The sequence below is a fragment of the Erinaceus europaeus genome, chromosome 2 (assembly GCF_950295315.1).
Source record: "Erinaceus europaeus chromosome 2, mEriEur2.1, whole genome shotgun sequence".
Classification (NCBI taxonomy): Eukaryota; Metazoa; Chordata; class Mammalia; order Eulipotyphla; family Erinaceidae; genus Erinaceus; species Erinaceus europaeus.
The window spans coordinates 59,690,429-59,708,234 of record NC_080163.1 but is presented as its reverse complement, the minus strand read 5'-3'; the positions used below and the strand labels follow the sequence as shown (position 1 = coordinate 59,708,234).

At 38.0% G+C, this 17,806-nt stretch overlaps 1 protein-coding gene across 4 annotated transcripts in view; it reads left to right on the top strand.

Annotated features, from left to right (window-relative positions):
• Positions 1-17,806, top strand: part of PSD3 (pleckstrin and Sec7 domain containing 3) — a 551,235-nt gene that overhangs the window by 217,817 nt on the left and 315,612 nt on the right. The window contains exon 1 of one of the 4 annotated variants that reach the window (XM_060181474.1): positions 11,725-11,937. The exons of the other annotated variants lie outside the window; for them this stretch is intronic. Coding sequence (XP_060037457.1) covers positions 11,907-11,937 — 31 coding nt within the window. The 5' untranslated portion in view covers positions 11,725-11,906. Of the gene's footprint in view, positions 1-11,724; positions 11,938-17,806 lie in introns of those variants that run through there. 4 annotated transcript variants of the gene reach the window in all.

Below are 17,806 nucleotides of genomic sequence, written 5' to 3'. Positions count from 1 at the left end.
AGAGAAATCAAGAGAGGAGGGGAAGACAGAGAGGGGGAGAGAAAGGCCTGCTTTACCATCTATGAAGTGACTCCCCTGCAATATATGTTTTAAGAGTAAAAGGGGATCATTGTGATTTATATCAGACATGGGGTACTTCATTGAGAATTGAGATTTGAGCATCCTGAGAAGTGAGTATGATATAGTTGGAAAGAGGTGGTCCTTTTGCCTAAGAGGATACCGAGTTGACCCAGGGAAAGGTGACACTGTTCAGTGATTGAAAGCATGAATTCCCCCCCCACCCCCAGCTCCCAGCCTTGATTGGGAGCTATTTAACCAAAATTCTTTCTTTCTTTTTTTTTTTTACTTTATAAAAATAGGACTTTACTTATAGTGCTTTTAATTGAATGTCATATGGTGCATATCTTTATTATATCTAAATAGTATGCAGCATTACCAGTGTAGCTGTCAGGCCAGATTGCTGAAGGGCTTGTGCTATCAGGTAAAATACGAGGTTTCAAATTATGGCTTTTTGGCCCAATTCTAGTCATCACTTGTCTTTGTAGATAGTATTTTATTGGGGCACAGCCTTGAGCTAGTTTACAGTTTTTACTGTAATGACTGCACCACTGAATATTATGGTTCATGCGGCTTAAAAGATTTATTATTTGCTAGAAAATACTTTCTGACTCCCTGAGTTGAAGAATTATAGCTTTAATATAGTAACATTTAACTCTTCTGATTTTGTTTTGTATGTTTGGGTGAAGGAGAGGCACAGAATGGGACGGTGATGACATTCTAAAAAAAAAAAAAGGGGTGGGGGGGATTAAGACAATTAATACCGCAAAATCGCCTAAAGTGATTGAAGAATCTGAACTTGTGTTGAGAAGAGAAAACTTTTTATTACCAGTAGTTAATATCTAAAGCAACAGAACGCACTCTAGAAATGAGATGGAAATAAGAATATAAACGCTCCAAAGTGGTAATCAAATTGAATTTTAACAGTGGGCTCAAATTGTGAATACATTTCTAATAATGATTTGTTCTTTGAAATATTAAATCTCCTAAAAACTTAGACCAGAGAGAACAGAAACAACTGGTGGTGTTACTTTATAAGATAAGCTATATGTAAATAGCATAAAATGACATAAATTATGGTGAGGTCTTGGATGATATAGCAAATCCTAACAATGGGATTTTCAAAGTTAACCCATTTGCCAAATAATTTGGTTACAGCTATAACTATTTATTACCTTCTCAGACAACAGGAACCTTCCCCTTTCTCTATAAAAGCCCATATTCCTCCCAGGCCTGGTACCTCTAGAGTGGAGCTCACTTGCCTGCATGCTTCTCTCAATTCATTCCAACTGATACTGCATCTGCTGATCCCAACCTAAGCAATGTAACCAGTACCACCTTGACAGGTTTCACTTCAGACCATGTCCAGAGACATCAAGCGTGGAATGTCAACCCTTCAGCTTTATTACTCTGCCACCAGGTTCCAGATGCTACCATGATGCCAACCTGACTTCGCTGGGCAGATGACTCCACCAATGTGTCCTGGAATCCCACCTCCCCAGACCCCTACCCCACTAGGGAAAGAGAGAGAGAGACAGGCTGGGAGCACGGATCAACTTGCCAACGCCCATGTTCAGCGGGGAAGCAATTACAGAAGCACCCCACAATGACCTTGGGTCCATGCTCCCAGAGGGTTAAAGAACAGGAAAGCTATTAGGGGAGGGGATGGGATACGGAGTTCTGGTGATGGGAATTGTGTGGAAATGTACCCCTTTTATCTTATGGTGTTGTATTTCCATTTTATAAATAAAAATTATATTTAAAAAAGAGTATAAATGAAGAGATAGATACATAAGACTTTGTGAATGACCACATGACTTGTCCAAATCACATGGTCAGTATTGGAGAAAAGGCTGATTTGCGGTAATAATGCCATTTGTTTCCTACTGAATATATTTTATGTGTTCATATACCTTGTAAATCATTTGAGTACTTTCTGTGTATTTGCTCATTTACAATACTTTTTGCCACTGTAGCAGTTTGTGTGTTGAATGAGATTTTTCTTCTAAATGTCTGCATTTTAGCAGACAAAGCATGCTGAGATGAGTGGTCAGGAGAAAACTTAATAAATTCTGGTTTAACGTGTAGCTAGGGAAATGGCAAAATGGAAAAAAGAGGTAAAAAGCTCAATAATATAGTAGATTACCCCACAGGAGACAGCAGGAGAATGATTCTGAGAGACATTCTGTTCATTTTGCCATCCCTTGCCTGATCAGATTATGTTTTACACTCAGGGCTGGGACTGTTCTGCTTCTTGGTATTCAGTCCGTGAATATCCTTAGTGATACTCATGGAGAGGAGGATACGTAAGAACTTCATCTCTTTTGATACCAGAACTTTGCGCCTGCATGACTCCACTGCCCCCAGTGAACTCTCTTCCTCTTCCTCCTTGTCCTTCTACCCCCTCCTTTTCTCCTCATATTCTTTCTCCTTCTTTTTCCCTTCCTTATTTTCAGATAGAAGATCAGAGACAGAGAGGGAGAGACAGATGATTGAGAGGAAGAGACACCACAGCAGCACTCCACTGCTCATGAGGTAAATTGTGCATTGTAATGAGTGAGCTATTTACCAGCCTCAAGATGAGAGTTCTTGAGTAGGATATATTACTGAAAAAAAAAAAAAAATCAAAAGAAAAAGCAAATAGATAAAGGAGCTTACTGGATAAAGAGCTGTAATTTTAATTTAACCAAAAACTATCCAGAAACTAGCTGATAGACAGTTAGTAGAGTCATTTTTCTACCTGCAGTTTCCATTTAAATGCCACTTGGAGATTTATTGGTTTTTCACTTCTGAGGGAGATTCTGTTCTGCATAGATTTTTCTCGCAAGTTTCATCATTGCTTTTCTTTTGCTTCACTGCTGCCCTGCTGTCCTTGGGTTTTAATTCCATTTGAGACTCCATACACAAGACAGGCTGTTTTCCAGTTGACCATAATTTTTTTTTTTTTTGCATTATATACAACCCAGGCTTTCTTTCTTTTTTAAATTATATTTTAAGTAGTTATTATTATTATTAATTTTGTGTATCAAGTCTTTGTGCCTGTGTGATTTCACCTCCTTGGAGATGGAGACCCTCCCCACCTTTTACAGTAGAGACATCACAATACCTACTGTCTGTTGTACTCCATTGTGATGCTGGAGGCTTGTACATGATTAAATGTGCACATAACCATGTGAGTTATTTCCTGGTCCATTCTGAATAATATTAGCCAGTTGTCAATACTAGAATTTTCCTAGATTTATAGTAGGAATAAGATGACTGTTCAATAGTAACTAAATTTTATAATTAAATGACATAGTTTGCGTTCACCAAAAATGATGTTAACATGGTTAGTATAAAAATTGCATTATTTATACATATATATCTTTTTATTTTTATTGCTACCAAGGTTATATGCCTGCACCTTGAATCCAGCACTCCAAGTGCCCATTTTTTTTCTTTAAAAATTTTTAACTGTTATTTATTGGGTAAGGCAAAGGGAAGTTGAGAAATACTTATTTGCTATGATAAAGAGCATGAGAGAGTAGCACCTGCAACCCTGCTTTCATTTCTTTTCATTGATTTGGATTACTTAAACTCTTCTTACCTGTTTTTTAAAAATACATTCCCAAATTGGGGGGTACAGCTATATAAAAATGAGCAGGAAACAAGTTCTTACCAGAGGGAGTCACACGGTAGTGCAGCTGGTTAAACGCACGTGGTGCAAAGCACAAGGACCGGCATCCGGGTTTGAGCTCCTGGCTCCCCACCTGCAGGGGAGTCGCTTCACAAGTGGTGAAGCAGGTCTGTAGGTGTCGTTCTCTCCCCCTCTCTGTCTTCCCCAACTCTCTCCTTTTCTCTCTGTCCTATACAACAATGAGGACATCAATAACAGCAACAATAATAACTACAACAATAAAAAACAAGGGCAACAAAAGGGAATAAATAAATAAATATTAAAAAATAAGTTCTTACCACTTTGTTACTGTTTTTGCATTAGGAATGCTTTGAATAATGAATTTTGGGGGAGTAAACACAGACCTTTAAATAACTATTGTGAATGCTAGTTAGGACTCTTGCAAGATCACTAAGACTTGGTTAAAAAGGGCGGGGGGGGGGCGGGGGGTGGTGGTGGAGAAAACAAATTTGACACATGTAGTCATTAATTCTGCAGAAAGTGTCCCCGAGTTGTGCTGGATGTCATTGTAACTGCAGTTTTTGAAGATGACTTTTATTACAGGTCAGACAAAGTGTCTACATTGTAGAAATTATCTAAAGTGGATGAGTACTGCTGATTAGGATAGACTTTCCAGTACAAGTACCACATAGATTTTAAAACGGCTTTATCTCAAGACAGAACTCGATATGTAACATAACCCAAATGGCAATACCAGCGCGAGCAAAGAGCTGATAAATTGCACGAGAAAAACTTGAATGATCTAATTCCCAGAAATGTAAATGAGTAAAAAGCAGTATGCTTATTGCTTTCTGTTTTATGTGATTTTTATAGATATGTAAAATTAACCATTATAAAGAAAATATTATGTGAAGCCATTGATTAATCTATATCCACATCTATATCTATTAATTGATTAGATTATTTATTATTATATAAAATATATTTATTGTATATTATTAGATTATTTAATCTATATCTATATATTAATGTGACTGACTTATTTTGGAGTTTATTTATTTAGAGTTGCCTTATATTTAGGCATGATAGAAAGTTGGGTGCTTATTGTGTAGTAAGTTCTAGGTAAATAAAATCTAACAGAACTGCTTTGGAGTCTATTTCTGCTGTTTTTTTTTCTTTTTCTTTTAAGTCAATGATACCAGGACTTCACCACAACAGGCTAACAGTTTCAGATATATAGGTACATAGATAAATAGCAAGATGAGCAGATAACCATAGACCCATAACCTCCCCAATGCTGGAGTACTTCCATACAGTATGCTAGGAACTCAAACCCGGGTCACCTGCATGGCAACATAGGTACCCTCCAAGGTGAATGATTATGTTGACCCCTGTTTATGCTCTTTATTCCTTCTTATCCAAGGTCCTGGGCAGCAGACACTGATAGTGGGAAGTTCCTTTGAAGGTGGCTGGAGGTCCTGGAATTTAGGCAATCTTAAGTGCTAGCTATGGCACCACTCCTACCCTCTTTTATCCCCCATCCCTTGCCCAATACAGTTTGAGTGCAGAGAGGATGCCTTACTTCTCTGCTCAGGGCAATTGACTTTGACTGTCTGCCAAATAGTTGTAGAATAAGTGTATAACTCTGCAGCTGATTCTCTGGTGATGTGGAGCGGGTAGGGGAAATAACGCTGGCTTAGTATGGAGAGACTGATGAATGAGATGGCTGGGGCTCGGGTTGGGGTTGGGGCTCTGGATTAGTTGATTACATATCAAAAACCCGCATCCTACTATAGTTCTTCTTTAGGAAATCACTAGCATAGGGAGGGATTGTTTTTCTAGTATTTCCTTCCTCCCTTCCTTCCTTCCTTCCTTCCTTCCTTCCTTCCTTCCTTCCTTCCTTCCTTTCACCTTCAGTGTTATTACTGGGGCTCCTGCACTATGCATTCACTATTCCTGGTGGCCATTTTTCATTTCCATTGGATAGGACAGAGAGAAATTGAGAAGGGAGGGGAAGATAGAGAGTGAGAGAGACAGAAAGAGAGACACCTGCAGGCCTGCTTCATCACTTGAGAAGTGACCTCCGCATCCCGCAGGTTGAGATTTGGGGACTTGAACCAGGATCCTCTCGCTTCCTACGATGTGTGCTTAACCCGGCCTCCTAGGAGAGACTGTTTTTCTCAGATTGAGGCTCCAAATACCTGATCCTCAATAAGGAAAAAAGATATAGTGATCACAAATGTTAACCTTCAAAATGTTTCATAATCTTAACTTCACACTTCATTCATGAAAACACATTAATTACTACTGTGAGGTATACTTTTATTAGGTACTAATTTAGATTTTAGTGAAAAAGATATACTGTATAAATCTTTAATTATTTTATTACAACTAGGGTTGTTGCTGGGGCTCAGTGCCTGCACCATGAATCCACTGCTCTTGGTGGTCATTTTTTTTTTTTCTTTTGTTATAGAGACAGAGAGAGATTGAGAAGGAAGGGGGAGGTAGGGAGGGAAAGAGAAAGAGAGACACTTGTAGCACTGCTTCACCACGTGTGAAACTTCCTCTTCACAGGTGGGGATGGGGGCCTGAACCCAGGTTCTTGAACATGGTTAATGTGTGTACCCTATTGGGTGTATCACAGCCTGGCTCATATTATATGTGTTTAAAAAAAAAAAACCAAAAAATAATTTTTCTTTCTTTTTTTTTTTCCCAATGTTATCTTTGGGACTTGGTGCCAATACTATGAATCCACTGCTCCTGGCAGCCAGTTTTTTCCTTATTTCTTCCTTTTTGCTTCTTCTTTCTGTTTTATTAGATAAGGCTCAGAGAAATTGAGAAGGGAGGGGACATAGAAAAGATGAGAGAAATATAGATACCTGCAGATCTGCTTCACTATTTTCCCCCTATATGTAGGGAGTCGGAGGGCTAGAACCTGGATCCTTGTGCTTGGTAATGTGTGCACTCAACCTAGTGCACCACCACCATTCCCCTAAATCTATATTTCTGATAGGATTATCTCTCAGTGATGTTTCTAAAATGCCAATTTATTATTGAATTTTATAGAAGAAGCATAAACAGAACATTGATTGGTGAAATTTTAGTAATTCTCTGAATGTCAATGTTATTATCTGTTCTTTGGGGATAATAGCAGTTTAATTCAATTATATTTTAGAAACAAAAACAGATAATTGAGAACTTCAGGATACATTGCTAACCCTTTTATGGATGTTTCTGTACAGGTGTTTTTTAGAGATGATTTCTGTGAGGCTGTGTAAGAAATATAGTTTTTGTACTTCTACTTTTTGAAATGGCGAATTTTAGACTGTTAGATAAGGTTTTAATCTGAAATGCTGGACATCTAGAAACAAGATATTTTGTGGCTGTGATATTTTTTTTTCCCCTATGGTCATCAGTAAGGATGGGGCCCAGCATAGTGAAGCTGCATGGCCTTTGTATGAATCCCAGGCCTTATCTATCTGAAGCAAGGGTTCTACCCACTGGGTGATACCCTGGCCTTGTTGCTCTTTTTCTTATTTTAATGAGAGACAGACAGAGAGAAACACACACACACACACACACACACACACACACACACACACACACACACACACACACTCACATACACTGTGGGGTGGGGACTGGGAGGGGGAAGACCAGAGCCCTGCTCAGCTCTAGCTGATGGTGGTGCTGGGTATTGAAACTGGCACTTCAGAGCCAAAGGCATGAAAGTCTTTTGCAGAGCCGTTATGCTATTTCTCCTCCTCCTGCTCCTCCTCCTCCTTCATTATCATTATTATTATTTTTCCCTCCAGGATTATCACTGGGGCTTGGTGCTGGCACTGCAAATCCACTGCTCCCAGTGGCCATTTTTTCCTATTTTTTACTAGATGGGGCAGAGAGAAATTGAGAGGGCATGGAGAATGGGAGAGAAATATAGATACCTGCAGACCTGCTTCACTGCTTGTGAAGTGTTCCCCCTCCAGGTGGGGAGTGGGGGCTCAAACCCAGGTCCTTGTACTTGGTAATATGTGAGTTTAACCCGCTTTGTATGAATAATGTTAGTAAGCACCCATGTCCATGTATCTGAATTTTCCCTCCATTTAGTACTAGCTTGGTAGTATGCAGAATGGAAATATGAATTCATTTAGAGATTCAAAGAAAATGCAGAGAGAAAGGGAGGGTACATTTCACTTATTATCACATCCCCTATGGAAGCTTTGACTTTGGGTAAGAAACCATAGCTAAGAGGTATTGGGAAAAATACACTGTATTTGCTCTTATTTTTTCCCCCAGAGGAAACATTGACTTTGACTTACCATTGGAAAAAATGCAGGTACAGGGGGGTATAACAGAAAGTTTGTATTAATAACCCATCCTTCAGGTCAGCTTTTGAAACTATGGGAGACTATGGTCTTTAACAGTATATTGGTATGGTTCTTGGAGAATTGTGTAAAAAAAATAAATGATAAAAAAAAAACCCAGAGTAAATACTTGAATTTAAAAGGGTCTGTTTTCAGAAAAAAAAAAATGGGATGATCTCACTCTCAGGCCAAAGTTGAAAAACAAGATTAGAAAAGAAAACCCAAGTCGAACCTGAAATGGAATTGGAGTATTACACCAAAGTAAAAGACTCTGGGGTGGGTGGGTGGGTGGGGAGAATACAGGTCCATGAAAGATGATGAATGACATAGTGGGGGTTGTATTGTTAAATGGGAATCTGGGGAATGTTATGCATGTACAAACTATTGTATTTACTGTTGAATGTAAAACATTAATTCCCCAATAAAGAAATAAATTATTAAAAAAAATACAATCATGAAAGCTGGGGTGATAGTTATACAAAAAGACTTTCGGGTGTGGGCAGGCGGTGATGCACCCAGTTAAGTACATAGAGCCCCCGGCTCCCCACCTGCAGGGGGTCGCTTCACAGGTGGTGAAGCAGGTCTGCAGGTGTCTTTCTTCCTCTCTATCTCCCCCTCCTCTCTCAATTTCTCTCTGTCCTATCCAATTAAAAGTAAAAAAATGGGAGGTCGGGCTGTAGCGCAGCGGGTTAAGCGCACGAAAAAAAAAAAGGGTGTTTTTCTTTTCTCTCCAATGTAAAAGATGAGGGGAGGACTTGGAAGCAATCCAGATGTTCAGTGATGGATGAGTGGTTAAGAAAGTTGTATATATGCATGGTGGAATACTACCTAGCTGTTAAAAATGATGACACCATCTCTTTTGCTTCATTTTGGATGAAACTGGAAAATGTTAAATTAAGTGAGATAAACCAGAAAGAGAAGGACAACCCCAGATGATCTTATTAGCAGGTAGACTTTAACAAACAAGGCCAAAAAAGGAAAACACAGATTGAAACTCGGACTGCATGGAATGCACTGCACCAAAGCAAAAGACTCTGGGGAAGGGTGGTGGGGGGGGTTTGTGAAGAGGGCCTTGAGGCACCTGTGTGTAATGATGGAAATGGACCTATCACTAAGGTGGTGTTGAGGGTATTTTCCTACCATGGGGAGATCAGAGACTACTCATGTGTCAACAACCATACTGTCAACTCTTAACTCCCCAATAAAATGAAACCAAAAATTGCTATTCCCCCCCCCCCCATAAAAAAAAAAAAGAAAAAAGGAAAAGAAGAAGATGGTGGTAGAAGGTCTGTGATAGGCTTGGGAATCTCTCTGTTTTTGCCTCCCTTGTTAATGAGATCTCTGCAGTTAATGGTGATTTTTTTTTTCCTTCTTTTTAGCTCTAATCACCTTGCATACTTCAGGCAGAAGGAAGAAATTGGGGAGGGAGGGCCTCTTTGTAAGGAGCTTTCTTGGAAGGCATGCCCAACAACTTTAGCATAGGGAATTGGTGATTCATGATCTGTCTAATGCTTGTTTGAGGCCAGCAGAGATTGTCCTTTCTGCTTTCCCAACCAACTGTATAAATAGAAGCTTTTCTTGGAGAGGTGTTTGAAAAGGGAAGAAGCTGGCAGTTTCACTTAACCATGAGATTATAACAGTGAAAGTAATAATGATTATAAACAACAATAATAATTAACTTTGTGCATTTATTACACACTAGTTGCTAGTCTGAGTGCTTTATATATTCATCTATATAGTTTATTTAATCCTCAGAACAGCTCCAATGCTTTCCTCTTTATATATATATTTTTCCCCTTTTCTTTTTGATGAGAAATATACCAGCAGCCTCATGAAATAAAAGCCACTCAGAGATAAATAACTTACTTAAGGTGATATAATTGGAAAGTGATGAACCCAGACTAGATGTTTGGATTTGAGCTTTTATCACACATTTTTACTCTTCTATAGTTGAAAAAGCTCAGAGATAAGGAAACTGAAACTTAAAGAAATTAAGCATTGGCCCAAGGTCACTGGAGCACTCATCTCTAAACTTCTGTTTCTGGGTAGTATTTCCACATCTTAGTATATTATCCCTGGGGCACACTCTATATACATTCTTTTTTTCTTATTACTATAGTTCTAAATCCTGAAAATTATATCCTTCCTTTGGTATTCATTTACTTGTCAAGAAAGCACTTTAGAGGAGAAATGTTATAGCTGTAGGATCCAGGTTGGATCCTGACTGGGCCAGCTTTAGCCGTGGGATCTTGGATAAGTTACTTCTCTTTTGATTCTGCAGTCTTATCTGTAAGATAGGTAAATAAGGGGTTCAAGCCCCTAGATCCTACCTGGGGGGATAAGTGGGAGCTTATCCTAACAGTGAAGCAGTGCTGCAGGTGTTTCTCTTTTGTTCTCTTACTTTGTCCCACCCTAACCCCTCTAAATTTCTCTCTGCTTTATCAAATAAAAAGAAAGGAAATAATTATTTTTATTCTGGTTATATTGCTTATTAAACATGTATACTCCAAACCATACACATTTGTCCAGCACCTGTTAGAGATGCAGTAAACATATGTAATGATTGAAAAGAACAGTTGCTTTGTATTGTCTACCTCTTTCTATTGATTGGAATATTAAGGTTATTGAAGATGACTTACTTGGGAATTTTGTGTTTTTTTTTTAAATTTTTACTTATTTATTATTGGATGGAGACAGAGGAAATTGAGAGGGGAGGGGGGACAGAAAGGGGGAAAATACAGAGAGACACCTGCAGACCTACTTCACCATTTGTGAAGTTTTCTCCTTGCAGATGGGGACCAGGGGCTTGAACCTGGGTCCCTGTGCACTGTGATGTGTGCCATTAACCAGGTGCATCACCACTTGGCCCCCTATTTTGGAATTTTGTATTAACCTCCATTATCAAGACCAAGAATCCATAAAGTTCATTATGCTGCTTATCTTATGCCAATTCCAACCTCACTTTTTTTTTTTTCACTTACAAAACGAATAAAGCTAGTTTTGGCACTTCATATTTTTGAGATCGTATTGATTTGTAGACATCCAAGGCACTACTAGTGATGTAAAAGTTTATGCCATCATATTTAAACCTGGATGTCAAATGCCTCTGAATCTCTTCATGTCACATTTTCCAAGTAGCAACAACTATCCATTAAATATTAACTCAGTCACAGGAACGGTAATGTAATCATCAGTAAAATGACTTTAGATGGCAGCATCATTTAACAGTGAGATGGCAAAGTAGCATTTATATCATCCTATAATAGTTTCTCGGTGTTCTGTTGGTTTTTGCCTTTTCTTTGAAAATAATGAAAGAATTAAATCCTTGGAAAAGGAACTTAGCCTTCTCTTCACACGTGTCATTCTCACATTAGAGAGAAAATGCTGCATAATACTAGGATGACAGCCCCACCTCTGATGTCACCGAGGATGGTACAATCCTCCCGGAGCCTGTGCCGGGTTCCTGCTGCTGCACTGGGGAAATGGTTACATTAAAGCTAACTCCCATCATCTCAATTATCTCCCTGGAAGAAGTTTTCACAAATATAGACAAACCCTACGGTGGTTGTTTTCAGTAAGCTACCAAGGTAGAGAGCCACAGAGGCAGAAAGAGGGAGAGCAAGCACGCAGTTTGCTTTTAGCCTTTGTGAGAGGGACCAGGCGGCAGCTCCTCAGAGAGGGTTCCTACTGCTCAGAGTGCTTCCATTGACATCACCCTGTGCAGTGCAGGGCAAAAGGGGCTGCCAGGAAATTTGAAACTAATTTGCTTCCAGTTGACTAGACCAGCAGATTTTGAATTAAGCTGGTTTCTTTTCTAGCTAACTTTTTCTCAAGCGTTAAACTGATGAACTGGGCATTTTCTATGATCAATGGGTAACTGCTGGAGCTACAGTAATCTCTGTGAGTAATCTCTATTTGCAGGTCTATGCAGGCAAATATATATTTTAATATCTCTCTTGCTTGTAAAATGCTGCTGTGACAATGCTCCGTCTGTATTAGTGGCTGCTGTTGCTTACTAGTCTTGTCTTTGACCGTCCCAGTAGGAGACTCTTGGGGACAAGAGCAGGCTTTGCTGAATCCTGGCATAGGGAAGCGCATACTGCATTTATTCAGGGATGCCCATGCCAACCGTTCTCTAATGCCCCACTCACCAGAAAGATGCCACCTGCCCTGCGAACCCTTTTGCCTGGTGCCTCACCTGACTGTAATCTGGGATGTTTATTTTAGTATCTGACATTAGATTTTTCTAAAAAAATCTCTTATTTTTTTAAACCAAAAGCAGAATATTATTCTCACCTCCTATTTTGTTTTCCCTCATTGGATTTTTGTTCTGCCAGCTTTCCTGGGAACACATCATAATAACCCTATTTTCTGCTCTCTATTTGTGATGTATGTTATAGAAAAGAAGAGGAAAACTGCTTTGCCCTTTAGTTTAGAAAATTGTGGAGCTGGTTGGGAATAGGGGAGGAGTTTCTCTTAAAGAACTCAAACTCTTTTCTGCTTGTTTGACATGTGGCTCTGTTTGAATATCATGGAAGAAAACAAGGTTAGCCACGGGGTAGCACCAAAAAATATCCCATGAAGCCCTGGGATGAGCCTGTCTTTCCTGGAGGTTTATAATAAGTCTTTCAGTTCCTAACTTTGCACATGAGTATGTGCATTCCCCTCCCCACCCCGTCTTTTTTTAAGAGCAACTTTCAGAATAAAAGAGATTATTTTTCTCTGGTCAGGGAACGTGAGTTTAAGCTTTCTATAAATTTTGCACATATATGGGAGACTGGGTGAACTGGTTGTTTACCAGCCTATTAACATATGTCTGACACACAGCAATGTAGAGATACTGACAGCTATAACTGACCAGCGCTGCTATGAATTCTAGCTACTTGGCATTCAGAATTATATAATATTTTGAACCCTTTATTTCAATTTCTTATTCAAAGATTTCATATTCAAAGATTTCTTCTATCAGATATGTCTTAACATTATATATCTATAGAACTTATGTAGAAGAGAGACTGCTATAAACTAGATTGTGGAGTTTAAGAGTTCAAACTTTGCTTTTAAAAAGAAAAAAAAAGCAGTGGAGATTAGAGAAATTTATAATACTTTCTGAAGAGGAAGATGGTGGTTACCAGGGACTTGGGAGTTAGGGGGTTGGGTGGGAGACTCCAGTCAAAAGATACAGATGTTCATTTATATAAGATAAGTAAGTTCTGAGGATCCAGTATAGTAATTATAGCTAATGATGTTGTGTTAGATACTTCCCAATTTCCAAGAGGGTGGATCTTAAATATTCTCACCTCAGAAAAAGAAATGGTCACTATGTGCCCTGATGGGGATATTTTCCAAGCTATGGTAGTGGTCATTTTATAGCATTTTACAGTGGTCAAATCAATACATTTTATATTTTATACCAAATACAGTGTTCATGTCAGTTATATCTCAAAAAAGAAAAACAAAAAACTAAGGACAAATCTAAGAAAGAAAATGGGAATTTTAAAAGTATAGATTCCTAAAGAGAAAGAAGTAGTAGAAAATGGATAGAGTGGGCAGTCACAGGAGCAGTTCTGATTAGAAACAATAAAGCTGAATGATCCACAAGGTGTGGCTGTGAAAAAAACAATGAGAGAGGTGGATGATAAAAGTGGAGAACTTAGAGTATTTTTGGGGAAAGACAGCTTTGAAAAATAATGATTTTAAAGACATTTAAATGCCATTTTCATAGCTCACTATTTCTCTATGCCAAGTAACAGCTTTGCACACTTGTAGAGAGCTTGGTTGGAAATGGATGAACTGTTCCTTATCTCAGTCCTTCCACCTTCTGTTGTGCTATGTGCTCTTCTGCTTACAGAGTGTCCGCTGAAATTGACTGGAGTACTGAGCTGGTATCATTTCCCCAGGGCTTAGAACTGAATGAGAAAAATTGGGTTTTGAATCATTAGTATGTGAAATTCAGTTCGAGGTAAGCACAGCTGGAACTATTAATCACCAGGAGAAAGAGTGCTCCATTAATGCAAGAGTCTTCGTGTGTACACACACTGATAGCTTGTGCAGTGGTTGGCAGGCCTTTTCCTGGTCTTTTCAGCATATAAATAAATACCTTAAACATCTGTGCTTTTGGAGATATATTAGTGACTAGACAATAGCCATCGTTCTGTGTTTACAGACTATAGCCTGCCCCCCAAATGTGGCTATCATTTAGGGTGAAGAGCATGTACTGAAATATAATGTACTTAGATTACTCATCTGGCAAATTCTTATTACTCATCCTCATTTGCTGTTATTTTTATCATACTAAATATATTTTCTAATGCTTAGTAAAAATGGATTAGATTGTTCTTCTGCCTGTTTCTTTTCTTTTCTTTCTTTCTTCTTCTTTTTTTTTTTTTATATAGCTTTTTCTCTTGCATTCTGAGCCAGGCGCACACACAATTGTATTATTGGTGAAGTTTGTTGACTCTAATATATAAAAAGCACTTGCCATTATTATTCACAGCTAAGGATTACACTTACAAGGGAACTATTTTTTGAGAAGGGTTTTTTTTTTCCAGCTCTGCAAGCCTTGCTTTTTTATATTTGCTTTATAAATTGGACTTTTTGCCTTGAAATGTTAAGTTTATTGATGACATTTTTGACTAAAACTCCAAGTGGCTGTCCCTTTCTGTGTAAGACTGAATTCCTTCCTGACCAAGTAGGGTGGCAATGTCTATAAGTATGCTTCTGTAAAGTTTCTAGTGTTAAAATAGCAAGATTATATAATTCCTTTGTCATATCAATTATATGTTTTAAGCTATTTGCTCATAAAGGAATAGTGTATACCATGAACATTGCTGCATTTGTGAACATACATGGAAAAGATAGAAAAGAGATTTTGTAAGTGGCTATGTTAAGGACTGAGAATCTGCTGAGCTGTACTTATAGGTACATATAAGGGGCTGAAGCATTGTAGAAATCACCTAGCATGCTTTGTTACGTGTGTGGCTTGAATTTGAGCCTGGTACCACACGGAAGTGCCACAGCACTAGGGGAAGCTCTTTGTTGCTGTGATAGCTGTCTGTCTGCCTGCCTGGCTGTCTAGCTGCATAGATCTGAAAAAGTCAACTTGGGAGAAGTAAAATCATGCATGTATGAAGTTCTGATGCAGCAAAAAAGATTTATAGGCCCTTGTGCCTCATCAGAGTAAATTTGCCTGAACATTTTAATTATACAAATAACGTACCCAATGATACGAACATTAAACACTTGGGAAGTTGTTTAGAAAGGGTATTTTTTATCTTTAAGGTTATACACTGATGTCAATGTACAAGTTTTTTTTTTTTTTAACTAATGATCCAGTTTATATTCCCAGCTTTTTTTTTTTTTTTTTTAGTATTTAATGTTTTTTTTTTTTTTTGTGAAAATGTAGGCTCATTGGCCCTTTATAGAGAAATTTACTATGATTTCAGACATAAAAGGTCATATCATAGAGGTGATTTCTTTAAAAACTTTATTATTAGTGATTTATAAGATTATATGAACATAGGGTATAATTTGACATTTTACCAAAGTTCTGTGCCTCCTCCACTCCCTTTATGAACTTCATAATTCTCGTGAAGTCGTAGAGACAGTTTTGCTATTTCTTTTTTAAATTCACGTTTTTCAATTGTCTTTCTTCCACACATCCGGTAGTGAAACCATCCAGTAGTTTTCTTGTACCTTCTTACTTACTTCACTAAGCATAATCTCCTTCAGTATGTCAATTTTGTCCCAAAGGATACGGTATCATCTTTTCTAATTGCAGAATTATATATATTTTATATCTCCCATGGTTGCTTTAGCTAGTCACCAGTCATCTGTCTATTATTAATTTGCCCCATTAACCATATTGGGTAGTACAACTTTTAGAGCATAATGTAATCAACTGAGAAGTTGGTGCTTTGAGGTAGTAACTGTGGGAATATGTTGGATCTTGCCTGCAGTAGACAAGCTTGTAGAGTTGGAGGTGCAGGCCTGCAAACTCTTGATGGCAGGAGCCATATTGACCTTGTTTGTTACTGCTTTCAGCGCTCATCACATGCTGGGTGTACAGTAAGTTGATGTGCAGATGGAAACAAACATGTTCTAACATTTAGAAGTACTCTTCTCATGCTTCCAGCATTCTCAAGGCTGTACTGGGGTGGGGTGAGGGTGGTAAATAGAATTTGTGTGGAGTTGTAACCCCCCTCCTATGATTTTGTTAATGTCTCCTTTCTTAAATAAATAAAAAGAAAGAGAGAGAGAGAGAGAGAGAGAGAGACAGGCTAGGAGTATGGATCGATCTGTCAATGCCCATGTTCAGTGAGGAAGCAATTACAGAAGCCAGACATTTAATCTTCTGCATCCCATAATGATCCTGGGTCCGTACTCCCAGAGGGATAAAGAATAGGGAAGCTAACAAGGGAAGGGATTGGATACAGAGTTCTGGGTATGGGAATTGTGTGGAATTGTACCCCTCTTATCCTATAGTCTTATAAATATTTCCATTTTATAAATTAAAAATTAAAAAAATAAAATAATAAAATAAAATATGACAAAGGGTAAAAAAAAGTAAAAGAATTTGTGTAACTTGACATTTAGTATTTTGCTTGCAATTTTTTCTGTTTCCATTTTGAGGTTCTCTTAAATGATCAGTTACTTAAAGAACATATTTTATTTATTGAATCAGCAAATATATACATTTTACTACATAGGGGCTACTGTTCTAAGTTCTTGCCCTTTTTGAGTTTATATAGTCTAGTAACAACAACAAAAGATAACTCTTCCTAAGAATTACTAGCATGCAGATTATATATATAATATACACTATACATACATATATATATATATATATTTGAAATGTGTTTGTAAATCTGCAGTTGTGGTCCTTTTGAAAGTTATGGTCTGGGGCCAGGTATTGGCACACCTGGCTAAGTACACACATTACAGTGCACAAGGACCCAGGTTCAAACCCCTGGTCCCCACTTGCAGGGGGAAAGCTTCACGAGTGGTGAAGCAGGGCTATAAGTGTCTCTCTGGTTTTTCTTTTTCCTCTCTATTCCTCCTCTCCTATCAAAAATGAATAAAATTATTAATTAAAAATTTAAAAAGAAAGCTCTGGTCAGAAACATGACAACAATTCTCTTGGGGAACATATTCCTCAGATCTCTCATGACAGCTTAATTTTTTCACTTTTACTTGCTTTACATTCCAGCTTCCTGTGAAAAGTAGACTTGCCAAATAGTTCTAGTAATTTTCTTCTTCACTGCTTTCTTTTAAGGAGCCTGCTAGTCAAAGTGGAAGAAATCCCATCTTTTTTCCTGAAATAAGGTTATTCTCTGTAGCTCCTCCTGTGAGCAGAATCCTTTCTCCATGATTTGAAGAAGTGTTTCTTTTTTCCTGTTCCATTTTATTTTATTTACAATCTTGTTTCCGTGTTTTAGAAGTGAATGGCTATTTAATATATAAGTCCAAGCATTAATAAATGTTACCTTGTTAATGTTCACATCTATCTCATATCTTCCTAGACTACTAAATAAATTTGTTGAAAAATCAGTTAATTTAGTTAATCATAGGGGGATCATTTTTATTAAACAACAGGAAACAATTTGTTAGAAATCTGACTATACAAAGCACCAGATAAGATTTCCAGTGGAAAAGGATTCCTAAGTGAATATAAATAGATACTTCCAAAAGTGTGATATATATACACACACACATATATATTTCATATGGGTGTGAAAAGTTCTTCTCTCTCCCACTTCCTCTCCTACAC